General features: G+C 57.4%; 2 protein-coding genes across 2 annotated transcripts; both read left to right on the top strand.

The window, feature by feature from the left end:
* Nucleotides 1–845: 845 nt before the first annotated feature.
* LOC115642053 (volume-regulated anion channel subunit LRRC8E-like) lies at nucleotides 846–11,426 on the top strand. The gene is given in 6 exon segments (XM_030545430.1): nucleotides 846–902; nucleotides 5,701–5,843; nucleotides 9,092–9,610; nucleotides 9,612–9,672; nucleotides 9,675–9,911; nucleotides 9,914–11,426. Coding segments are annotated over 5 exon segments (2,388 nt in total). The 5' UTR covers nucleotides 846–902; nucleotides 5,701–5,705; the 3' UTR covers nucleotides 11,347–11,426.
* A 6,272-nt stretch (nucleotides 11,427–17,698) lies between these two features.
* On the top strand, nucleotides 17,699–24,655 carry LOC115642054 (volume-regulated anion channel subunit LRRC8D-like). Its single transcript, XM_030545431.1, has 2 exons — nucleotides 17,699–17,775; nucleotides 20,921–24,655. Exon 2 carries the CDS (start codon nucleotides 20,923–20,925, stop codon nucleotides 23,296–23,298), a length of 2,376 nt encoding a protein of 791 aa, XP_030401291.1. The 5' UTR covers nucleotides 17,699–17,775; nucleotides 20,921–20,922; the 3' UTR covers nucleotides 23,299–24,655.
* Nucleotides 24,656–25,923: the final 1,268 nt, after the last annotated feature.

The following is a 25,923-nucleotide window of genomic DNA, read 5'->3' as shown; positions in this document are numbered from 1 at the left end:
TTTTTCAATGCAATGATTGGTTGCACAATTGTTCTTGTGCAGTGTTGCTGTGCGCTGTTAAAAGCCTGCCCTGTTCCACCCTAGAGCTGGCCGCATTTCAGTGCTCCGTGAATGATCCCTGTATAGAGTCACTGCATGCTGTTAAACACCTGCTGCTTCCCACCTCAGAAGTGGCTGCATATGTTTCATTTTCGGGGAACGAAGTGATCCTTATAAGTAGTTTGCAAAGTACCTGGCATGAGAGAAGCTGCAGAAATGTTAGATTGTTATCGCAGACGCTGAAATCTTCTCCGGTCCATGAGCAACAGCCATGGGCTGACTTCAAACCACAATTCCGGTGAGAGATTAAATAATCAAATAATTGTAATGTGCAGTTACCGTTCCTGTCACCTGACGAGCCAAAATCCTTTATAAAAGGTAGTGGCGCTGCCCACACGCACCGCTGGGGAATCGGAGGCGGAGTAGAATGGATGCCCCTCAGGGGGGCTGGTGAGACTCTGGCAAAGATGGGGGAGTCCTGGCTCCCAACCCCCTGCTCTCACCACTAGCCCTCACTCCCCTCGCGGAGCTCGGGACAGAACCCAGAGTCGCGGGTCCCAGCTGTGCCTGGGCTGTTCTGTTTTGTGTGGGTCGCTGCCGCTTTGTGGCTGGTGCTGCTGGAGGAGCTGCATGTTTGCTCAGTCCCGGGTCTCCTCCCTCCCCAAACCCAACCCAGTGCCGGAGCTCTCAGGCAGGGTGAGTCACTCCCGCACCGGGGGTGCGTGTCAGGGAGCCAAGGCAGCAGGCAGCCCTGGAGGAACCCGTCACCGCCGCATGGGGCGGGGGGCGCAGCGGGATCCCCCGGACCGCGCCCCGCTAAGCCCCGGGGAGGCTGCAGGCTGGACAGTGGGAACGGAGAGCTGGTAAGTTACACGGGCAAAGCGGGTGGGGGGAGTGGTCGCCGCCCCCGCGTAACGAGAATCCGGATTCCACACACCCAGGATGGGAGGAGGAAAAGGGGGGGGGAATCTGAATTTACACCTAGCAGGAGGAGTGAGAGAATCCGGATTTACTCCCCAGGAAGGGAGGAGGAACAGTCGGGGCAGGAAGCCAAGAAGAAGTCCTGTGGCACCTTAAAGACTAACAGATTTATTGGGGCATAAGTTTTCATGGGTAAAAAACCCACTTCTCAGATGCAAGGAGTGAAAATTACAGACACAGGCAGAAATCTATATTGGCACATGAAGAGAAGGGAGTCCCTTCTCTTCATGTGCCAAAATAGATTTCTGCCTGCATCTATAATTTTCACTCCATGCATTTGAAGAAGTTGGCTTTTTACCCATGAAAGCTTATGCCCCAATAAATCTGTTAGTCTTTAAGGTGCCACCAGACTCCTCGTTGTTTTTGTGGACACAGACTAACACGGCCACCCCAATACTCAGGGGCAGGAAGGGAACTTTAGTGAGACCTGGATTTGCCCATGGGTGAGATGGGGCAGTTGGGGCTGATCCCAGGAAGGGTGGGGGGTCGGTTGGATCCCCAAGGAAGGGGGAGAGGGGAATTTGTCCCTAGGAAAAAGGGGACAATTTTTTGGGGGGAGGGAAATCTGGATTTACTTGGGCGCAGAAGGGCTGGAAGGGTTTGCACCTGTTGGGGGCGGGGAGGGTAAGCAAGTGCTTGTTTGCCTCAGGAGGGAGAGTTTTTTGGGGGCTGCAGATTTTTCTCTGGGGGTGGAGGAGGAGAACGTGGCATTTCCCCAGGAAATGCATCCTGCCCCCCATGGCCTGTTTGGTGGTACCCTACTTCACTTCCCCTCATCCCTACCAGCCCCCCCTTGAAGAGAGGAGCAGGCCCCAAGCCACATCCTAGAACATATGTGAAAAAGTGGGGGGTGAAAAAGTGGGGGCTGGGGTGCCTGGAGGTTGGGTATGGCTGGGGAAGCAGGACCTGGGTAGGGGTGCCCAGGAATGGGTAGAGGCCCTGGGCATGGCTGGGGGTGTCCAGAAATGGGGATCAAGGGGATTGGTAGGAGGTGCCTAAGGATAACAGGTGCTAGGTGTGCCTGAGCACTGGGCTTGATGGGGGGGCAGGAATGGGGGGACTGAGGATGAGTAGGGGGTGCCTAGGGGCTGGGCATGGCTGGAGGTGTCCAGGACCATGTGGGAGGGGGAATGGGAATGGGAATGGCTTGCTTGGAGCCTGGGCCTTGCCGGGATACCTGGGAGGATGAGGGACCTGAGCTGGGCAGAGGGCAAGGAAGGAAGGAAGGAAGAAGAACTCTCCTCTGGAAGTCCCCAAGTGTTCACTTCCTGGCCCGGGGGCGGGTGTGCGCACAGACAGCCCCTGGGACTCGCTGATCACCCCTGCTGCAATGGTGCCGATACAGGTGACGGTAGGGGTGGCTCCTCCTGGGCAGCAATGCCCCTGGTTGCTCGCAGAATGAACCTCTTGGCTCCTGCATGCCAGGAGCAGCTTGGGCCGTGGGACCTCCTGCTCTGGAATGAGGTTCCCTCAGCCTCCCTTCCTCCCATACCGGCCCCCCGCATGCCAGAGGTTCTGTGTGTATCCTCCCTTGTCCCCTTGCACTGATGCCAGGGGCTGTGTGCACCTATCCCCCCCCCTTTCTATCTGGGAGATCAGGCATTTGGGATGCCAACTGGGTACCTGGGAGGAGGATGCACAGAGATGACTTGGGGTGTTAGAGGGAAAGCTGTTAATGGGGCCATCAGCCAGTTCTCTGAGACAGACAATCACAGAGGTGCTGGAGGCTGTGGCTGTGCTGCAGAGATGGCAGGGGCTGCATGGGTCCCCTCTTTAGGTTTTCTGATCTCCCCAAAATTCATTGGGTTCTGCCCTTTGATGCATTTTGGGATAGTCTGAGGGATGCTCTAAGGACTGCAGTGAGACAGGGGTGCTGGATAAGTCCTGATCCCTGCAGGGCCTAGCAGATGCTAACTGGTTCCCCTGAACTGCCTCTTAGAGGCTGGAGAGGGTGATCATATATTCACAGCTGCCCATGCTGGACAAGGTTTCCGGGGCTGCCCCCACAGGTACTGCCACACCCCACACCCCCTGGCCTGAAGTGGTTCCCATCATATGCAGGGTTTACAGTCTGGTTCAATGGCTCTCAGCTCCCCCACTATACAAATTGTTCCAGGACACCTTGGCTGTCCCAGCTACCAATGCCTCTTCCTTCCCCTGTAGGGACCTTCCCAGTGTCAGGATCCCTGAGAGATCCAGCTGGTTGTAAGCTCCAGGGATGCTGGAGGAATCAGGCTGTTATGTTCTGGGTGTTATTTCACTAGTAACACCTGGCTTAGCCAAACATGAATGTCAGATATAATGACACTGGGGTGTGTGGGATATGGGGTTATACAGGTACACCCACTGCCACCCTTTGCTGAATGGAATCAGGGTGTCATAAGGCTAATACTGTATTGCTAATGGTGATTCTCCTCTGGCAGAGCAGAAGGATCTGTCTCTGCTCTGCAGCATAGTGACTGCCCCCCCAAGCCCTAGTTGGCAGTGGGTTTGTACCATGCTCAGCTCTTTGCCTTTTCCCAGGGGAAGGGAGTTGCCCAAGGCTACACTTTGGGTCAGTGGTGGAGTTGAGAGTAGAACCCCGGGGTTCCCGGTTGTGTGCTTGGGTGCTAGTACCTTGTGCCAGCCCCCCCCCACTCCTAGGGACTTTATATTATAAAAATTAGCTGGGGAGAAGGATAGTACTGGCCCTGGCAGGGGAGTAGAGTCTACTGGTTAGAGTGGGGGGGCAGGACTCCTAGGTTCAAGCCCCAGTTCTGGGACAACAGGGGGGTCTAGTGGTTAGAGGATGGGATAGGGAGTCAGGATTCCTGGGTTCTATCCGCAGCTCTGTGCAGGGCTGCCCAGAGGATTCAGGGGGCCTGGGGAAAAGCAATTTTGGGGGCCCCTTCCATTAAAAAAAAGTCGCAATACTATAAAATACTATATTCTTGTGGGGGCCCCTGTGGGGCCCAGGGCCTGAGGCAAATTGCCCCAGTTGCCCCCCCCCCCGCGGGCAGCCCTGGCTCTGGGAGGGGAGTGGGGTCTAGAGCTTAGAGCAAGGGGGCTGGAAATTAGGACTCCTGGCTTCTATCTACAGCTCTGCATGGGGAGTGTGGACCAGCAGTTGGAGCAGAGAGTTTCTCCCACTAGAACTTTAGTTTTCCCTGGAAAGTTCCAACCCTGCTCTGAAAATTCCCGTTAAGTGTCTGAATTCTCCATATTGCCCCAAGCTGCCTTCAGCTTTCTCTGCTGCTCCCCGGCCTGAGGCCCAGCGCTGTCCATGGAAACATTTACTCCACCATGCAGGCACACATACAAACCACAGGGAAGCAGTTGCCGGGACAGCATCCCCTGTGTAAGAGCTGGCTTGGGGGACGCTCCAGCCTGAGCAAAGGGAAAGGCATTTCCTCTGGGGAGCCGGAGTAGCACCCGACAGGGTTGGAGGGGAAATGTCTAGGCATAGGAATCAGTTTCCCCACTGGTCGTCAGTCCCCATGTAACACCCATCCGTTAGTCAGTGCAATAAAATGACCATGCTCTGCCTCCTGCCTATGGAGAGCAGGCTGACCTGGGGGTCAGGACTCCTAGGTTCTATCCCCAGTTTGGAGGTGGGGGGGTCTAGGGGTTTGTTAGAGGGATGCAGAGGCTGGAAATCAGGATTCCTGGGATAAATTAAGAATTTTTCCCTGCTGCACAACACTGAGGCTGGAGTCTGGATTACCACCCCCAAGTCTGGGTTACTGGGCCAGGGTAGGTAAAACCCAGCACTGCGATCAGCATCGACACATCTCACTCCTGTAACCCTCAGCAACTGTCACCCCATCTCTGTTGCCTGGGGGAGGCCACAGGGCATTGATATGTTGCCTGGAACCCCTGCTCTGAGGTGGCAGGTTCCAGGGCCTGGGCTGGCCGGGGCTCCCCCATTGCTGGGTCGTTAAGCCCCACCGAGCGTCCTTGGTGCCAGGTGATTTGGGCTCATCCTGAGCCAGCAGAGGGGAGAAATCTACAGCTGGCTGTATCAGTTTTCAAAGGGATGCTGGGGGGGAAGTGGGACCCCAGTGTCTCCCCTTGGCCTTCTCCAAGATCCCACTCCCTGCCCATACTGATGTCCTGGATCAACCTTCCCAATGACTCTGTGGGTAGCCCCCATCCAGTGTCTGAAGGGAACAAAGCCAGGCAGGAGGGGAAAGGTGGCTCAGTGAGACCGGTGTGGGGAGGAAGTGGTGTGGGTGACCAGCAGGGAGCGCTGTGCTGCAGGGAGTGTGTGCGGGCAGGGGCCTCTCCTTGAAGTCACTGCTGACCCCGAGGTCTCAGAGCTGCACCAGGGGAGCTGTTCTGCAGGAAGCAGGGGGCTCAGTCAGTGGGGCTCTCCCCTCGCAGTCAGCTCTGGCCCCAAAGCTGCACTGCAGCATGAGACCGAGGCACTGACCTTTTGTGGTTATCAGAATGGCCATTCTTCCCAGGAGTCAGGGTGTGGCTCCTGGTGTCCTGCCCAATTTCCAACATGAGTAATCCCCTTCTGCCTCCTGACATCCCGCCCTGGAAGTTGCACTTTCAGAACAGGGCTCTCCTGTCTCAGGCTGTTGGGGGGCTGTGTCCCACCCCAGAGGTGGCTCCACTGGACCTGAGCTGGGATTTAAACTGGCGTCTCTAGGGAGGAGAGGCCTCCATCAGCCTAACCCCACCTTCTCTCTGCAGACAGGATGATCCCTGTAGCTGAGTTCAAGCAGTTTACGGACCAGCAGCCGGCCTTCAAGGTGCTCAAGCCCTGGTGGGATGTGCTGGCTGAATACATCACGGTGGCCATGCTCATGATCGGGGTCTTTGGCTGCACCCTGCAGGTGGGTACTGGGCTGGGATGTGGGCTGGGACCACCCTCTGTGCGACCTCACCCATGCAACAGCAGGGATAGGACCTGGGACCTCTAGATCCTCCTCTCTCTGGAGCTGAAGGAGAATCTCCAGCAGCAGCAGTAGAAAGTTCTATCCCCAGCAGCCAGGTGATGTGCTCATGCCGGTCAGTCTGGTGCCCATAATAGCATGATGCAGACCCCACAAACTGGCCAAGGGCAAGAGTGGAAACAGAGGAGAAGCCAGCTGGCTGGGAAGAACACCCCTTATCCTGTGCCCCTTCTGCCTGTCAAATCACTGCTGGGACAAATGGAGTCCCTTGTCCACAGTGGATGCCCTGCTGCATTGTAGGAGGGACATCCCAGCAGGCACTCGGCCGTGTGACGTGAGGCAGCTGGAAGATGCACCCCTGGGGAACTGGGAACTTTGGATCAGAACCTCTGGGGTTTGGCTCTGAATGGCTGGGTGGGTGAATGCCACCTTCCTGCTGGGAGAGGAGAGGGTGGGCCCAGGCTCGAGGGAAAGGGGAGCAGGGGGAGGATAAGGGCCATCAATACAGATCCTAAGATGGAGTTTGCACCCTTCCCCCGATCTGGATGTGGTGCCTCCTCTGGAGCTGCCAGTCCTCCCAGGAGATATTGTATCAGTGCAGGTGCTGCCAGCTCACTGCAGGGGATCCGCGCCCAGGCAGGAATCTTGCCCCAGCATGTCTGGATCGTGGGCTGCCCTGGGAAATGGGAGGAAGGTGGGGCGCAAAGGCTGTGGCTCAATAACAGGAATGAAAGGGGCTGAGATGAGATGAGCCCGTCTTGTGTGAGCCTGATCAGAGACAGGCTGCTGAGCTAGATGGGCCCAGTGGGTTGATTCAGGTGGGGAAAAAGAGAGCTGAGAATAGAACCCAGGAGTCCAGATTCCCAGCCCCTCCCCTTATTCTTACTCCCTTCCAAGAGCTGGGAACAAAACCCTGACTCCTACCCTACCAGCTCTAACCGCTAGACCCCACCTCAAAAATGCTGGACTTGAATTTTAGTGGTTAGCTGATGGGCCAGCAAGCTTTGCATTCTGGGGTGGAACAGGGGGAGATGGGAGAATGACCCCCCATCTCTTTCCCCTGCATGAGCTACCCCTCCTCCACCCCAGCCCTGTTTTAGGCTGGGTCTGTCATCATCATTGGGTTGGGGAGGTGCTTGGTCACCCCCCCGATATTATGGAGAGGAGTCTGTCCATACAGAAGCCAAGCAGCGGGGTGCACAAGGCAGCAGTCCTGTACATCATCTGTCTCTTGTGGCAACAGGGAGAATATCCGTGGCAATGAGTCCCATAGGCAAAGCTCCAGGGCCATTTGGGAGGAGGACGGGAGTGAGATTAGTTCCCTGCTGGCCCCCTCTTGAGTTAACCATTCAGGCACCTGCCACACTGCCAACCAGTGAGATGCCAGGGGATGGTGGGATCTGTCAGGGAAGTACATAGAAACCCCCTTGAGATGGTGGCTAAAGCCAGGGGGCTGTGAGCCAGGTCTTCTGGATTCTCTCCCCCGCTCTGGGAGTCAGTGGGGTCTACTGGCTTAGACCAGTGGGGTGAGGAGTCAGGACTCCTGGGTTCTGTCCCCAGCTCTGTGAGAGGAATGGGATCTAGGCATGGTGAAGGCAGAGGAGCAGCAGTAGTGGCAGGCAGGACTCCTGGGTTTCATTCCCAGCTCTGCCATTGACTTTGGAGTGACCTCAAGCAAATCCCCTGTATGCATATGTTCAGACCCTGCTGACACTGGGACCATCAGCACAGCACTCTATTGCTTTAGCTGAAGGAGCAGCTCCATCAGCTGTCACAGTAGGAGGTTGGTCACCCACAGATGGGGAATGTCACCTACACTGCACAGGTGGGTTTGGCTTGCTCAGAACCAGGGACTGAAAGACAACTTCTGTAACAGGAAGTCACGTGGTCCTGGGGCTGCAGTAACCAGGGGCTGGAGGATTTTATTTTGCATTCCACTGAGCCAGCTCGGGCTCTGCAGAATGAGGGGCAATAATTCTTTACAGCACCTTGATCAGCTTGTCTCTGCTTCCTGCCACTTGCCCTCCCCTGCTCTCCTACCTAACAACATCACTGCGGGGCCTGTTCCCTTCAGAGTCAGGACTCCTGGGTTGTGATTAGCGAGGGCCTGGCTTAGCATGGGCCCTGAATCACAGGAGTTCCTCGTGGGATTGGTGTGTGCCAGGTGCAGCGCACGCATTCACAGGCTGAGCTCATGGGACGCTCTTTCTGCTCTCTAGCTGTGAAGTAAGATGCCAGCGTGAACTAGCATCTCATTGCCTTCCTCTAGTCCCATTTGTCTTAGCCTCCCCAGGTGCTTTCGAAACTTGCTGCCTCCCTGGAGTTGGTAAATGCCATTTTATGGAGGTGGAAATGGAGGCACAGATTAAAGAGAGCAGCCCAAGGTCTTAGAGAGAGGCAGTGGTGGAGCTGGGGATAGTACCCAGGAGTCCTGACTCCTCACCCCACTAGTCTGAGCCACTAGACCCCCCTGCCCTCCCAGAGCTGGGGAGAGAATCCAGAAGACCTGGCTCACAGCCCCCCCCCCTCTAACTACTAGACCCCACACTCCTCCCAGAGCCAGGGATAGAACCTAACTCCAAGCACCTGAGCTCTAACTACTAGACATGCTTCCTCACCACCAACTGTGCTTCTTGGACACTGTCTCCTCTGTCCCAGGGGTGGCCAGAGTGGGGCCAGAATGGGTCGTACCCACTGCTGCTCCAGAGGCGCAGCCCCCTGAGACTGCAACTCCCAGCACACCAAGTGTCACTGAACCCATAGCATTCCCACAGTGCAGCACCTCTGCACTGAGGGTGTGCTGGCTGGGCTGCAGCCTGCTCTGGGCAGCAGTTAGTGGCCACCCTTGGCTTCTGTCTCATGGACATTGCATTGGGTGCTGGAGTGTCTAAGCTATATCCGGGGCTTCTGGGTTGGGCAAGGCTTCGGTGCCCCTGTTATCACTATTGCCCTGACATACGCGTGAATGCAGCCTGCAGTCGGTGCTCAGGGGGCAGAACTGTGCATGGACCATTGCATGACATGCAGGGCCAGACCCCCAGCGGGTGTCAATTGGCCATAGCTCCATGGGAGTCCACAGCAGATGTAAATCAGCTCTATTGGAATCAGTGGAGTCAGATCCCCAGCTGGTGTGAATCAGCATCCCCCATGGTCTCCTCACCTGTTCCCTTCTGTGGCCATATCCCCAGGTGACACAGGACAAAATCATCTGCCTTCCCAACCATGCCCCCGCTGGTGCCCCCCTCTCTGACGAAACGTGCCAGAATTTCGCCAGGAAGAGCCTCAATGCCTCTGAGCCAGACACACCCCAGTCCTCCCGGGAGATGAGCGGCCTGCGCAACAACCTGGACATCCAGCAGTACAGCTTCATCAACCAGATGTGCTACGAGACAGCTCTGCACTGGTACGCCAAGTACTTCCCCTACCTGGTGGTCATCCACACCCTCATCTTCATGGTCTGTGCCAGCTTCTGGTTCAAGTTCCCCGGCACCAGCTCTAGATCGAGCACTTCTATCTCCATCCTCGGCAAGTGCTTTGACTCACCCTGGACTACCCGGGCCCTCTCTGAGGTCTCTGGGGAACCAGGAAGGGATGAGCTCAAAGAAGGAAGACCAGCAGAGGAAGGGAATCAAGGACGAATGCCCAAGCCCCACCCTGCTCTACAGCCCGTCCAGTCCATCTCCGAGAAGAAGGTAGCGGAGGACTCCTGCAGTCAGCCTGTTGGACAAGAAGGAAGGGGAGCAGGCCAAGGCTCTGTTTGAGAAGGTGAAGAGTTCCGGCTGCACGTGGAGGAGGGAGACATCCTCTATACCATGTACATCCGCCAGACGGTTCTCAAGGTCTTCAAGTTCCTGATCATCACGGCCTACAATGCCGCCTTGGTGCAGAACATCCGCTTCATCGTGCCCTGCAGTGTGGAGATGGAGGACATGACAGGCTATGACCACTTCTGCTGCAACCACACCAAGGCTCCCCTCTTTTCCAAGCTGGCCATCTGCTACATCTGCTTCTGGGCATCTATGGCCTCACCTGCCTATACACGCTGTACTGGCTTTTCCATCGGCCCTTGAAAGAGTACTCCTTCCGCTATGTGCGAGAGGAGACGGGCATCAGCGACATCCCCGACGTCAAGAATGACTTTGCCTTCATGCTTTATCTGATCGATGAGTATGACTCCCTCTACTCCAAGCGCTTCGCTGTCTTCCTCTCCGAGGTCAGTGAAAGCAAGCTCAAGCAGCTCAACCTCAACCATGAATGGACGGAGGAGAAGCTGCGTCAGAAGCTGCAGCGGAATGCCCTGGGCCGCCTGGAACTCCACCTCTTCATGCTGTCCGGCTTGCCTGACACAGTCTTTGAGCTGACCGAGGTGGAGGCCCTGAAGCTGGAGATGCTCAAGGATGTGACTTTCCCACCACTGGTGGCCCAGCTTGTCCACCTCCAGGAGCTCTCCCTGCTGAACTGCCCCATCAAGCTGCCATTTGCCTCCCTGGTCTTCCTGCGGGACCACCTCAAGGTGATGCAGGCCACCTTTGATGAGATCAAGGATGTGCCGCTGTGGGTCTACAGCCTGCGCGGGCTGGAGGAGCTTCACCTCTCCGGCCTCTTCAGCCAGGAACTGGGGAAGACGTCTGGCTTGGAGAGCCTGCGAGAGCTGAAGAATCTCAAGGTGCTCTCGTTGCACAGCAACATCTCCAAGGTGCCGCCCAGCGTGACTGATGTCTCAGCTCACCTGCAGCGCCTGTGCATCCTCAACGACGGCACCAAGCTGGTGACGCTCAACAACCTCAAGAAGCTGGTCAATGTGCGGGAGCTGGAGCTGGTCAACTGCAACCTGGAGCGCATCCCCCATGCCGTATTCAGCCTGGTCAACCTGCAGGAGCTGGACCTGAAAGACAACCAGCTACGCTCCATTGAGGAGATCCTCAGCTTCCAGCACTGCCGCAAGCTCGTCTGCCTTAAGCTCTGGAACAACCACATTGCTTATATCCCCGAGCACATCCGGAAGCTCAAGGGCCTGGAGCAGCTATACCTCAACTGCAACAAAATAGAGACCCTGCCCTCCCAGCTCTTCCTCTGCATCAAGCTCCGCTGCCTTGACCTCTCCAACAACAGCATCCAGGTTATCCCCCCGGAGGTAGGTGTGCTCCAGAATCTCCAATACTTCGCCATCTCCTCCAACTCAGTGGAGACCTTGCCCGATGAGCTCTTCTTCTGCAAGAAGCTGAAGACTCTGATGGTGGGTCACAACAAGCTCTCCACCCTCTCCCCCCGCCTGGGTAACCTCTCCTTGCTCAGCAAGCTGGAGTTGAAGGGGAACCGTCTGGAGGCCTTGCCGCCTCAGATCGGGCGGTGCCAGGCGCTCAAGCGCAGTGGCTTGGTGGTGGAGAGCACCCTCTATGAGACGCTGCCCACGGACATCCGTGAGAGGCTGGAGAGTGAATGAGAAGAGGGGACAGTCAGCAGCAGGGGCAGGCTCTTTGGTCACCTGCAGAAAGACTCTCCCGGATGACTAGAGCTGGGAAGTGCCTGGTGTGTTCCTCTCCAGTGCACATGTTGCTCCTAGGCTGGAGCTGCAAAGGCACCTGGGAGATCTCACACCAAGTCTTACCAAAGAATCGTCCCTCCTGGCCATAGCTATAGAGTGGCTCAACTTTTCATACCAGTGCAAATGTGCACAGTCAGTCATCCTGTATGGCAGGATTGTTGTACAGTCAGTGATCCTCTATGTCAGGGCTGCCATGTTGTATCCTGGATTGCAGGGGAGAAATGACTCTATTTATACTTATTTTTTAGTGTTATTAACAAGCAGCGTTTATTGCTTTTAAAAAAGGGTAATTTGTGTGTGTGTGTGTGTGTAAATAGTTCATGTTTTAACGTGCTAGATCTCCGGCACACCTTGGTCACTGCCCCATAAACTATACCCCATCCCACAGTCTATCCTACGAATTTCCAGGCCAATTTGATGGGTAATCTAGAGAGGATGCAAATGTGGGTGTTTAACTGAAATTTTGCTGTGGCTTTGACCATGGGAGAGTCTTTCCTCATTCCACAGCTCCACCTAATCCACTGATACAAAGGGATGCCTTTTTGGCATCATTAGCCAGTGGAACTCATTGTCACAAGATGTTACCGAGGCCAAGATCTCATTAGGATTGAATTTCATTAGTGTTTGGTCACATCTCAATTTCGCCAGCCCACACCCACTATGCTGTAACCACATTCCCAAGGAAGGTTGCAGCTGGCTTTGTGGGTTATCTGCCCTGGAGCAGGGAAGGAGTGTTACCGGGTTGAAGCATCTAATGGATTTACAGTACCAAGAGAAGCTGGTTTTGCCACTAGGTGTGGTATGTGCTTATCATACAAATTGAGATGGGTGAGTGTGGCTCCCATTGACCCCTCCCCCTTTGGGTGTGGCTTCTCCTGCTGTGACATGCCTCCTCCTTGCCGCATGGTTTTCTTCACCAATGACATGGCTCTCATGGGCTCCTCCCCTGAGTCCAACTTCTCTGTGGCTGGATTCCAGATAGGTCTTGATTAGGGCACTGATTTCCCCTGTGCTGCATGTATCTGAGTCTGGAGCCCTTACTCAGGCAAAGGTCATGGGAGGATTTCAGGATCGAGCCCTTTTTTTTTATATTAAAGGATGTATGGGGGGAGTGGCAATCGAAACACCTGTTAATAGCAGTGGGCCTGAATCAGGGCTCTGGTTCTGTGCAGCTGGAGGGGAGAGGTTTGAAATCTGACCTGTGCAAATAGCCTTTATCTCTGCACCGAGCTGGGTGCAGCACTCCAAGAAACCCCAGTCTGAGCAATGTCCCAGCCTCCTTCGCAGCTGCTCCCTGAACCGGGGGAGCACTCCTAGGAACTTCAACATTGGACCCTTCTTGCCCGGTAGCCAGCGGCACGGCACTCTGCAGTTATGGGAGAACCTCCATCAGCTCTATCCTGGAGCCAGAGGACATATGGGCCGGACCCGATATCAGTATTATCATAGTAATGGGTAAAGGCCCCAACAGAGCAGAGCCTCCATTGTGCTGGCTGCTGCACAAACACCACCCCCACAATGCGATCGGGGCCCCCTGTGGACCAGCCACTGCACAGACCCCTTCCCCAACCATGATTGGGGCCCCCATCGTGTTGGGTGCTGTCCAGGATCAGAGGCTTCATTGCATCAAGCTCTGCACACACACCTAGTGAGGAAGAGTCCCTGCTCCAACAAGTGCATGGTCATACGGAAAAAGGGTGAGAGAGGAAACTGAGGCAGAGGGAAGGGAATAACTTGCCTGAGGTCACACAGCAGATCAGCAGCACAGCCAGGAATTGAAGCCAGGCTTCCCGAATTCCAGTCCAGTGCCTTATTCGCTAGGTCACACTGAGAGGCATAGGCAAGGCTCTGTCCGAAAACCTATGTTCTCTTTCCCTGTGATCGCTCTGGATATACTTGGTGTATCAGACCTTCCCCTCCCTGAGGCTGGTTGGTATCTAAGGGTACGTCTTCACTACCCACCGTATCGGCGGGGAGCAATCAATTGCTCGGGGATCGATATATCGATCCCCGAACGCGCTTATATCGATTCCGTAACTCCACCAACCCGAACGGAGTTGCGGAATCGACAGGGGGAGCCGCGGACATTGATCCCGCGCCGTGAGGACAGTGAGTAATTCTATCTTAGATACTTCGACTTCAGCTACGTTATTCACGTAGCTGAAGTTGCGTATCTAAGATCGATTTTCCCCCGTAGTGTAGACCAGCCCTAAGCAAGGCTGCATCTGGCAGATAAAACCCCTGAACCCCACTGATGGAAGTAGGGTGACCAGATCACAACACTAAAATATCAGGACACATTGGGGTGCCATCAGCCCTGCCCACAGCCCACCCCTACTCCTCCCAGGCTCCGCCCCACTCTGCCCCAGGTCCCGCCCCCTCCCTGCTCCCCACCACCCCATGCCCTTCATCATCTCCCAGCCCCCTGCGGCCTTGCTGCATCCCTCCTCAGTCCTCCACCCACCTAGGGTGATCAGACATCCCGATTTTATCAGGACTGTCCTGATAGTTACTTGTTTGTCCCACGTCCCCACCGATGTTCGGTCAGGACACGAATTGTCCCAATATTTTGCCCTCTGGTGCACAGGCGGAGGGGGCTCATGGCCCCCCACCCCAACGCCACCCCAGCCCTGCCCTGACTCCGCCCCTCCCTCCTCCATTGGATCCCTCCCAAATCCATGCCCTGGCCTCGCCTCTTCCCCAAGCATGCCACATTCCTCCTCCTCACCTCTCCCTCCCAGGCTTGCACTAATCAGCTGTTTGGTGGCGCTAGTGCTGGAGGGAGGGGGGAGAAGCAGGACGCGGCAGCCGGCTCAGGGGAGGTGGAGGCAGAGCGAAAGCGAGCTGGTGCGGGGGGGCAGGGCATGGAGCTGCCGGTGGGTGCCTAGCCCCCACCAATTTTTCCTATGCTCCATCGGCTCTTGGTTTTTGTTTGTTGCTCCGCCAGCCCCATCACCCATGCATCCCGAATTTCACGTCTCTCATCTGGTCACCCTACACCCACCGCTCACCTTCTCACCCCCCCTGCTTTCCCATCGCTCCCCACCCAACACTCGCCTCTTCCCCCTCTTTGCCCACCACTCACTCCTATGACAGTGACTTCCTCTCTTCCGGGTGGGTGCTCGCACACCCCTGCCTCTTCCCGTCCAAGCATTGGCCCTCGCTTCACCCCCATTTCACCCCCTTTCCCCTAGTCCCTGCCCCTGCCCTGCCTCTTCTCCACCTTCTCTCCTGAGCGTGCTATGTCCCCACTCCTCCCACCTCCTTCCTGGAAAGTGCTAAGTGCCACCAAACAGCTGTTAGGCAGTGGGAAGCACTGGGGTGGGGGGGGGGGATGTGGTGCTCTGTGAGGAGAGGGGAGAAGGAGGCGAGGAGGAGGGAGCTTGGCTGCAATTTTTCCCCGTGGTGAGGAGCCTGAAGAGACCTGGTGTAGAGCCTGCATTCTGGGCTGGGGGTGAGTGTGGGATGACTGACGGGAAGCTGGGACTAGCACTGGTGCCACGGGGTTTGGAATGGCTGTTAAAGATCAATTCAAATAGGTGGCAATTCCCCCTCCCCCCCTAGTGCAGGGCTCCTGAATCCAACAGCCTGGTGGCAAGTGCTGGGAGAAGCTGAAACTGGCCAGAGCCAGGAAGGGAAATTGACCAGGAGTGGGTCTGTCCCCTGCAGCAGGACATGCATGTGAAAAGCGGGGGCTGAAACTAGATTGACTCAGCAGAGCTCCAAAGTCCCTCAGTAGAGCCAGCGACGGCAATGGGATCTTTCCTCTGAGTTCAATCGCAATCAGATTGAGCTTGCCATGCAGAGGTGCTGACTGCCCGTGGTGCCATCGGTCTCACCTGGCCTTTCTCCCTAACCCCCACCATCTAATCCCATAGTTTCAAGGGGGGGGGTCACCAACCTCCCTGCCCTTCCTCAGAGAGGCACAGATTTTCAGGCCAGAGGGGACTATCTAGTCTGACTTCCTGTCTATCACAGGCTACCAGAACCCACACACCAAACCCAACTGCGTAATGAGACCAGAGTACCACAGGAGAGCAGGCTGCTGACTATTGCGTGCCACAGGGCCAGGCACAGGAGAGGAGGGACTGGGGTGCACCAGGGCCCGAGGCCTCCGCGATGGCAGGGAGATGTTTAAGTGAGTTATGCCCAGATAATCCTGGCAAGTGACCTGCACCCACATGCTGCAGAAGAAGGTGGAAGCTCATCAAGGTCCCTGCCAATCTGACCTGAGGGAAAATTCCTCCCTCACCCCACATATGGCCATCACTGGACCTGAAGCACGTGCACAAGAACCACCAGACAAGCACCTGACAAAGGGAGAATCCCTGGCTCACCCTGCCCACTGCCTGTCTCCAGCTCTGATGCATCAGAGGAGGGAGATTAAAACAAAATCTTCCCAGAATACATGGGGGCGGTGGGGAAGGAATCCCTTCCTGAACCCTGCTGGTGGCCAGCTGTAACCCTGAGGCACATGCTGTTAGGAACAATAAGACCCAGGGGTGCTGAGCCCTGCTCTCCACCATCCCCAGCAACCCCATCACACAACTGCCCTTATCAGTGTGTCCAGCTCCCTCTTAACACCAACTCATCCCAGCCCCTGTGGCCTCCCTCCACCCCCAGCCTCCCTTCAGTTATCCTGTTGCTCACCCCAATCCCAGCCCTTCTTCCCCAGTCTTCCTTCCTAAACCCATAGGATACCCAACAGGGGGCATTACACCCCCCTTCCCCTGCCACCATCCAGCCCTGTCTGCATCCCAAATTCCCTTCAGCGGGCATCTGATGGGGCAAGGGGTTCAGCTGCTCGCTCCCCCACACTGCATGTGGGCCCCAGGCCAGGCCAGAGATCTGACAGGAACCAGCCACACCCCACTCGTATGGCAACCGGCCAGGAAACACTCCAGGACAGGGCCCAGCCCCACTGCCTCCTGCTCCATCTCTCACGGCCTGGCTCTGAGTCACCAGCAGGAAGGCGCTGGGGGAAGCTAGGGATGGAGAACTGGAGCTTTAGGGCCAGGGTTGAGGGTGCATCTCAACCTAGGCCCAAGGTGGCTGCCTAGGGGGCGCTTTGCCACTGGCCGGGGGTGGAGGGGGGTTAGGAATTGAGGTGCTAAACCCCCAACACAAGCCATTCCCACCCCTATCTCTGCCTTATAGACACACAAGCTCCCTATCCCCCCAACAACCCTTACACACCCCACACATCCATCTCAACACATACACCTCACCCCCACCCCCTCCCCAATAGACCCTGCCCCCCACTAGCTCTTCCATGCCCTGGGGTGCCCTGGAGATGGCTATCCATCACCATCTGCTGGCCAATGCTGCGCAAGCTGCACCCAGAGCCCCGTCTCCTGTTCCCTGGCGTTTGTGGATCAACTCAGCAGCGGGAGCTCTTCACCGCTCTGGATCCCACCCCCAGGTTTGTGTTAGAGTGCGTTCAGGGATTGGAGTCATTTTTTCCATTAGCCAAAGGACTGAGCTCGTGATCCCAGCAGCTCCACCCCAAAGCACTTTCTACAGTCCCTCAATCCCACTGCCGGCCTCGGCTGAGAATCGTTACCCTTTGGATCTACTGGGAGCTGAGGGCAGGATGCCACAGGCTGTGTCTGTTGTATTATAAATGGGAGGGAAATAAAAACAATCCAGAAGAGACCCTTGGATCCACCCCCACAACAGAGTTAGGAAGAGAACCCAGGAGTCCTGACTCCCAGCCTTCATCCCCCTCTCCTCTGCTCTAACCACTAGAACCTACTCCTCTTCCAGCATTAGGGACAGAACTCAGGTGTCCTGATTCTCCCTGCACTGACCACTGAGGGCCTACAGCTGGGTACAGAACCCAGGAAATCCTGCCTCTCAGGCCCTGGTCTAGTGGCTGGAGAATGGGGAGCTGAGATTCAGGACTGCCTGCATCCTGTTGCCAGCTCTGTCGCTGACATGCTTTGTGATCTTCAGCCTTCTGTGCCTCAGTTTCCCCATCTGTCCAAGGGGAGGAGTGGTCATTACCTCAGCGGCGGGTCTAATGAGGGAAGTGCTTTGGATTAGAGTTGGCTGGATCGTTTAGTTAACACAGCTCTCCCCAGCCAGCCCATGAAACAAATGAGGAAGTCATGCTCCCTCCTTCCACAATCCTTCCCCATCTCCCTGGAGCTGCCATGGAGACAGGAGAGAGAGCCACTCCAATGGGCCGGATGTGAAGGGCTCTGCCTGGGGACAAGCTGGGCCCCTGGCCAAGATTGGGGGGGCCGGAGGAGACTCTTCCCGGTAGAGAAGAGACTTGGTGGAGCAAGGATCTAGGGCAGGCGGCAGCCCCAGGCTGAGCAGCAGGTGAGGGGAGGGGGCCTGGAGGAGGAGAGGAAGAGCGGGGAAGGAAAGGGGTTGAGGTACTCTGGGGCGGTTCCCAGGGCTGGAGAGTGGGGCCAGACCCCCTGCTGCCAGGCAAGATCAGGCCTGAGCGGGTGGGGAGGCTGCTGGGTATGAGTCAGGGGCTCCCCCCAGGACTGGCGTGGGACAGGAAGCGGTTAGCAGGGCTGAGGGGTCATAAAGAACTCAAGCTAGTTAGCTGCCGGGAGAGAAAACTTTGTTTACTTCTGGGTCACGGGCTGTTGCTCTCCTTCTTTCTCTCTCCTTCTCTATTCTCCACCCCGCCACCCCCACCAGCATCCCTGGGCTAACCCCAAAGGGGGCCAGAGCCAAAGTCACTGTTGGAGAGGGTGTCCCAAGGTGACAGGGATCCGGCCCCAGAAAGACACGGATCTGGTTCCGTTTCCCCCGCCACGGGGAGGGGAGGCGCCTGCACCATCCTGGGTGCTGGTGATAATTCCAGCTGGTAGGAGCTGCTGGCTGGTTGGGGAAAACGATCCTGTTCAGAGCACTGGATGTGCCAGGGATCCAAGCTGGTTTACATGCCTGGCCCTGGGTCAGCAGGTGGCCAAGGGCAGCCGTGTGATTAGCGCATTTGTCTGTGGTTCTGGAGTCCTGGCTCTGCCAGCCCATCCCTGTGTGAGGCTGGGCACATCACAGCATGGCTCTGTGCTGCCCACGGTGAGACAGGCGCGGGGATTTGTCCCCTGGCTGGGACACTATCAACTCTTTCTAATGAGAGGGCCAAGAATTGTTAGAATTGCATTTAATACTCTCACCCCCAACTGCCCTTCATGTGGTTTGAAGCAATAACCGTCCCAGCAACAGTCCTGACACGCAGCCCCCCCGCTCTAACCATTAGACACCACTCCTGTCCCAGAGCTGGGGATAGAACCCAGGAGTCCTGACTCTAGGCTTCACCACTCCATCTAAGATCTAGCCTTTCGGATATCAGTGGGTCACACTCCCGGCATGAGACCGAGGTGGATCTGAGTAGGATGGAGGGAAATCAGGGGTCGAAGTGAGTGATCTCCTTCGTGCTGAGGGCGGAGAAGGCAGGAGAAGATCCATAAGTCCAAGGGCAGCCTGGGGCCTAACATGGAGACTGTCAAGGCTCCTTTGGGGCTGCTCAGCCCCACTAGGGAGGGATGGGGTGCGCAGGAGCTCAGACTCTGGGAGGTGAAATACCTTCCTCCATTGGCTGCCTGATGCTGGCTCCGGCTCCCAAGAGACCTGGGTTCGGGTGTCCCACACGAGAGGGGGCTGGTTCTCCCAAGAGGAGCTGGGCACTTCGCACATCCACCTCCTTTGAACAGAGCAGCGATTCACACGCAGAGCCTGGACTGAACCTCCCACCCGACAGCAGCGCAAAGCCAGGTGGCTGCCTCATGAGCTAAGGGAGCCACTCCCAGAGCCAGCAGCAGCAGTAAGTCCTTTATCCCCTGGGTGGGAGCAGTCATGGGACGTGACTGCTCCGCCCTCCCTGAGACATAGAGCTAGGGCACCGCTCCATAGGCAGAGTGCAACGTTTAACCCCTCCTGTGGTGTGTCATTTCCTCCTCTCAGACATTCCTGCTCCTGTGCATTCAAACTGCAGGGTAGCTCTTCCGCCAGGTTTATCCCTCTCTCTGCTGAGCAGGATCCTGTGGGCAGGTGACAGAGAAAAGGGCTACAGCGGCAAGATGGTTATTAAGGGGATCACCTGGTCCAGAGTTCTGAATCTACCAAGCCCAGGAGTGGGTGCCCCGCGGGACTGCAGGCTGGCACTGTTACGCCCCAGCTTTTAAACAGGGCCTTGGAGGACCCCTACAGTGTGGTAGAGCCCCCAAGGGGTCCCACTCTTCCTTTAGGTTAGCCCACATGACCTCCCTGTCTCTGAGACTGAGCCCCTGGCTCCAGCCCTCCTGCTTCACCCCATGAGCTTTGCCTGGAGAATCCAACTGGGACATACGCCAGGCCAGAGACTTGCCCACTCCTCAGCGTCCAGGGCATCCTGGGAAGGATTTGCAGTGACACCACGCAGCCTTTACAAACAGTCAGGTCTATTACACAGCACGGGAAGTCCTTAGGTGAGCACAGAGAAGCAAAGGTTAAGACATATCCACCTTGCCAAGCCAGCACCCCGCCCAGCCAAGTGGCCGTGGGCTCCATTTCAGGCTCGCTCTCTGTCAGACCCAGGTGAGAGTCCTGGCTACAGCACTTGCCCTGCAACCTGCCCCCTTTCTCTTTGCTCTTGAGCTGGGGCCATGGACTGACAAGTGAAGACGTGGGGAACTCCCCCCTGGTTGCTGGCTGTGGACATGCTGGCTGCTGGGGTTCCCACTGTCTCTTTGTATTTGCCACTGATATGGGTTGGTTTCCAGCCAGTCCTTCAATGAGCCTGTCACTCTACCCCAGACAGCAAGGGGAGACACACGTCGTAGGGCTCGAGTGCTGGCCCCTTTCCCCACTAGTATGGAGGGAAACTGAGACACACACAGCAAAAAATTCCCCCTTCATCACAGGGCCCCAGCTGAGTTCTGGGTTCTCAGCTTCTTTGACCAGCAGGCCTTGAAGTGTCTCCTAGAAGACAGAGGCAAGAGGAGAAGGGTGGGACCTCATTGAGCAAACATGGAAGCAGCATGTGGTCCCGCCTCTGGGTTCCTCCCATCTGGGGGGTGGCACAAGGACAGGGGACCCTGGGGAAAGCCCAGCACCCACCCCTCATGTTTCTTCACTACTGTGAACCACCACATTCAAGGCTTTCTATGCCATCATCTGTTTCTCTATTAGGTGTATTATGGGAGCATTTAGAGGCTCCATTGTGCCAGGTGCTGCACAGACACACAGTCAGTGACAGTCCCTGTCCCAGCTGAGATCATGGCTCCGTTGTGCCAGGCGCTGCACAAACACAGTCAGAGACAGTCTCTCCAAAGAACTCACAGACTAAATAGACAAAAGGAGGGATTGTTATCCCATTCTACAGATAGAAAAAATGAGGTACAGGGAGATGAAGTGATGTGACCAATGTCCCAGAGGAAGTCTGTGGCAGAGCCAGGATCTTCCCAAGGACCAACCCAGGCTCAGAACTCCTCTAAGCCACTGACCCTTATTCTTTCCCTCCCATCAGCCATGTTTTCCCTGACAGAAGTGGCCTCCTTGAGTGACAGCCGGGCCCCGTTCAGTACTCTGAAGCCCTGGTGGGACGTCTTCACAGACTACTTGGTCCTGGCAATGTTGGCCATCTCCATCATTGCAGGGACCCTGCTGATCTCCACGGATCAGGTGGTGTGCCTGCCTGTCGGCAGGACCAGCATAGCTGCAAGTGGGTCCCTGGCTCCCAGACCTGCCTTAGGGCCTCTGGATGGCCCAGAACACGACACTACTCTGGTCAGCACCAGGAGGGAACTTTCTGCTGCCAACAGCAGACACCCAACCAAACTTGACTACCAGCAGTACCTGTACATTGGCCAGGTCTGCTACCACCAGGCGCTGCCATGGCACTCCAAGTACTCCCCCTACCTGGCCCTCCTGCACGCACTGCTCTTGATGGTCTGTAACAACTTCTGGTTCATATACCCCAAGACCTCCTCCAGGATTGAGCTGTTCCTCTCCATCCTCCGGAAGTGCTTCCAGTCACCCTGGACAACCAAGGCTCTCTCAGAGACTGCCTGCCAGCCCTTGGAAGGCAACCTTGGACGAATGAAACCCTGCTCTGTCCAGATCTCTCAGCCTGGGGCTGACTCCCAGGTGGAGCAGGTGTCCTTCTCCAATGCCACCATCCTGGACCGGAAGGACGGGGAGCAGGCCAAGGCGCTCTTCGAGAAGATCCGCACCTTCCGGGCGCACACTGAAGCCGCCAGCCTCCTCTGCTGGGTCTATGTGGGGCAGACACTGTTCAAAGTGGCAAAGCTCTTGGCCGTGCTGGGCTATGCCTCCAGTTCTGCTGGCACCATTGCTTTCAGGCACGTGTGCCAGCCAGGCCTGGGGGACCTTGCTGGCCACGCCACCTTCTCCTGCACCCACAGCCTGGCCTACATCCTGCAGAAGCTGCTGCTGAGCTACCTGGCCTTGGTGCTGCTCAGTGGGCTGGTGGGGGTCTACACACTCTATTGGCTGCTCCGGAGGCCACTCAGGAAGTACTCCTTCGGGCGGGCCAGCGAGGAGAGCAGCTTCAGAGCCATCCCCAACGTCCACAATGACTTGGCCTTCCTGCTGCACATGGCTGACCAGTATGACCCGCTCTGCTCCAAGAGGATTGCCATATTCCTCTCCACCGCCAGCGAGAGCCAGCTGCTGGAGATCAGACAGGAGCACCGAGGGGACTACGAGGAGCTGCGACGGCAGGTGAGGAGGGACGCCTGGGGCCGGCTGGAGCTGAGGCTCTGTGCCCTTCCAGCCCTGCCCCAGGCTGTCTATCAGATGGCGGACCTGGAGGTGCTGCGGCTGGAGTGCATGGCGGAGGTGAAGCTCTCCGCCAAGGTCGCCCAGATGGAAGCACTGTCTGAGCTGCAGCTGCATCACTGCCCAGCCACAATGGAGCCCATGGCATTGGCCTTTCTGCAGGAACGGCTCAGGGGGCTGCACGTCCAGTTCACTGATGTCACCAAAATCCCCTCCTGGCTTTACTCCTTGAAGAACCTGCACCGGCTGCACCTCTCCAGCCACCTCTGCTCCAATGTGCTGGCCCTTGAGTCCCTCCGGGAGCTCCGGAGCCTGGAGATTTTGCTGCTTCAGACTAAGCTGACCAAGCTTCCTTGCTCTATGTCCACCCACCTCCGCCAGCTCTGTATCCAGAATGACGGGACCAAGCTGGACGCACTGAGGGTCCTGAAGAAGATGAGCAACCTCCAGCAGCTGGAGCTGCTCTGCTGCCAGCTGGAGAGGATCCCACCAACAGTCTGGTGCTTAACTGGCCTGCGGAGGCTGGATCTGCGCTCCAATGGCATCCGCAGCCTTGAGAAGGGGGCTGACTTCCAGCGTCTGGCACAGCTCACCTGCCTGAAGCTGTGGCACAATCGCATCGCCACCCTGCCCGCTTCCATTGGGGCAGCCGGCAGCCTGGAGGAGCTGGTGCTATCCCACAACGAGCTGGATTCTCTGCCCCACGCCTTGTTTGCCCTGAAAAGACTCAGGCACCTGGACCTCAGCCACAACCTCCTTCACCTCCTCCCTGCAGAGATTGGCCAGCTGGGGATGCTCCAGCAACTCTCCATCACCGGCAACAGGATCAGGGCACTGCCCAGCCAGCTCTTTGCCTGCCTGGAGCTAATGTCTTTGCAGCTGGCGGACAACGCTTTGACCACAGTGCCAGCTGAGATTGGGAGGTTGGTGCTACTCTCCAGGCTGGAGCTTACAGGGAACCCCTTGAAGTCACTCCCACTTGAGCTAGGCTGCTGCCTCCTGCTTAAGGAGACCGGGCTGAGCGTGGACAACGCCCTCTTCGAGACCCTGCCATCTCGTGTGAAGCAGATGCTCGCCACGCCCATCTCTGCTCCATCCCCGTGAGGCCTTTGGCTGCTCCAGAAATGTCCCTGCCTGGCGTGTGGATAGCTGGGGAGCCTATGTGGCTTGTCTGTAGCTCCAGGGCACAGGGAGGAAATCTTGGTTAGCAGCAGCAAGTCGACCAAGCCCAGGCACCGGGTCTCCGGAGAACTTGCCAGTCATGGAGCCCCCTTGTCCAGCTGGCTGCATCTGTACCAAGTACAGCACCTGCTGTGTCATAACCACAGATCAAAATCCAGCTCCCACCCAACTAGGGTAACCCTGGCCCATGTTCCTTGCTCACAAAGGGGCTTGAGTGCAGCTGAATCTGGGGTGGCAACTGAAGAGGGGCAGGCCAGGCTGGGGGGATGGGCACTCCCTGCACAGCTCAGCTCCATGGTGCCTCCCTGGACAATGGGGCTTAGGAGGAGGGACACGGAAGCCACAGCGGCTGGAAGATCAGCTGCCCTGAGCATCCTCAGCTTGTTACACATGCAAAGCCAGGAGATCTGCCTGGAGAGGCTACAGGGCCACCCTGTGGTCTAGAGCAGGAATGACACCTTCCCCAAAATAGCCAGTGCTTCCCCCCAGATATGAGGCAGCAATGAAGATATGACTCAAGTCAGCACAGATAAGCTCCTTACCTCCTCTTACATCATGGGACTCTGGGCCAGAGGGGGCTCCATTAATCAACGTGGACATCAGCCCCTCGAAATCCCCACATGAAACAGGAATAGCCAGACTGGATTGCAGCAGGGGGCCCATCTAGCCAAGACTCCTACAGTGGCCGACACCAGCAGCTTCAGAAGGTGGAAGGAGCCCCCCAGTAGACAGCAATGGAGTAACCTGGCCCTGGGGGAAGATTCCTTTTAGCCCCCAACAGCCCAGGCCCTGTCTCAGCAAATCTGTCCCTAAACTCCACTGTGTTGTAATATTTGCTATTCTAACTCTGGATGTTTCTGTTGCCCGTGGAAACACCCAAACCTGCTTTGTTCTTGGCTTTAGCGAGACCTTGTGGCAGTGAGTTCCACGGGAGCAGCAAGATCTTAGAGCCTCACAAGGCACACGTTTAAAGTGCAAGGGGCAGGGGGATGAGGACAAGTGAGGGAATCTCTAAGCCAACCTAAAAATAAAACGAGTCATGTTTTAGTGCACCGTTTCTCCAGTGCAGCCACTGTGGCCGCACGCAGCACCAAGGGGGTTTCCCTGGGGCCACAACAGTTTCCTGTGCAGCATTAGCCCTTTGCCTTCTGCCCCGTTGCGCCTGCGTGCGCTGCCTCTCTGGAGACACAGGTGGGACAGACAATGGTTAAGAAGCAGGTGAGGCAGCACGGAGGGGGTGAGAAGGCGGCAGCAGGGTGAGGAGGCGAGTGGCAGTGCGGGGGGGGTCCTGCTAGAGGAGTAAGGAAGCGAGTGGCCAGCCAGCAGCAGGGTGAGGAGAGTGGGTGGGGGTCTGGCTGCCAGCGGGAAAGTGAGGATGCAGGAGGTGAGTGGGGGTGGGGCGAGGAGGTGAGTGGGGGTGGAGAGAAGTGGCGGGGGGGAAGCAGGGTGAGGAGGCTAGTGGCGGGCGGGGGTGGAGTGAGGAGGTGGGAGGCGAGCGGGGGTGGGGTGAGGAGGTGGGAGGTGAGAGGGGGTGGGGTGAGGAGGTGGGAGGTGAGAGGGGGGTGGGGTGAGGAGGTGAGCGGTGAGTGGGAGTGGAGTGAGGTGGTGGGAGGTGAGCGGGGGTGGGGTGAGGAGGCGAGTGGTGAGTGGGAGTGGAGTGAGGTGGTGGGAGGCGAGCGGGGTGGGGTGAGGAGGCGAGTGGTGAGTGGGAGTGGAGTGAGGTGGTGGGAGGCGAGCGGGGGTGGGGTGAGGAGGTAGGAGGCGAGCGGGGGTGGGGTGAGGAGGTGGGAGGTGAGAGGGGGTGGGGTGAGGAGGTGAGCGGTGAGTGGGAGTGGAGTGAGGTGGTGGGAGGCGAGCGGGGGTGGGGTGAGGAGGTGGGAGGTGAGAGGGGTGGGGGCGGAGGTGAGCGGTGAGTGGGAGTGGAGTGAGGTGGTGGGAGGCGAGCGGGGGTGGGTGAGGAGAGGGCGAGTGGTGAGTGGGAGTGGAGTGAGGTGGCGGGAGGTGAGCGGGGGTGGGGTGAGGAGGTGGGAGGTGAGCGGGGGTGGGGTGAGGAGGTGGGAGGTGAGTGGGAGTGGAGTGAGGTGGTGGGAGGTGAGCGGGGGTGGGGTGAGGAGGCGAGTGGTGAGTGGGAGTGGAGTGAGGTGGTGGGAGGCGAGCGGGGGTGGGATGAGGAGGTGGGAGGTGAGCGGGGGTGGGGTGAGGTGGCGGGAGGCGACCAGGGGTGGAGTGAGTAGGTGAGCGGGGGTAGGGTGAGGAGGCGAGTGGTGAGTGGGAGTGGAATGATGGTGGCGGGAGGTGAGCGGGGGTGGGGTGAGGAGGTGGGAGGTGGGAGGTGAGCGGGGGTGGGGTGAGGAGGTGAGCGGTGAGTGGGAGTGGAGTGAGGTGGTGGGAGGCGAGCGGGGGTGGGGTGAGGAGGTGGGAGGTGAGAGGGGGTGGGGTGAGGAGGTGAGTGGTGAGTGGGAGTGGAGTGAGCTGGTGGGAGGTGAGCGGGGGTGGGGTGAGGAGGCGAGTGGTGAGTGGGAGTGGAGTGAGGTGGTGGGAGGCGAG

Source organism: Gopherus evgoodei, unplaced genomic scaffold (assembly GCF_007399415.2).
Source record: "Gopherus evgoodei ecotype Sinaloan lineage unplaced genomic scaffold, rGopEvg1_v1.p scaffold_37_arrow_ctg1, whole genome shotgun sequence".
In the NCBI taxonomy this organism is placed as follows: Eukaryota; Metazoa; Chordata; order Testudines; family Testudinidae; genus Gopherus; species Gopherus evgoodei.
Note: the sequence above shows the minus strand (reverse complement) of the source record. Positions and strands in the feature narration are given on the sequence as shown.

What these genes read in the sequence shown, in the direction of transcription:
- LOC115642054 (XM_030545431.1), top strand. Translation starts at nt 20,923, where the DNA reads ATGTTTTCCCTGACAGAAGTGGCCTCCTTGAGTGACAGCCGGGCCCCG.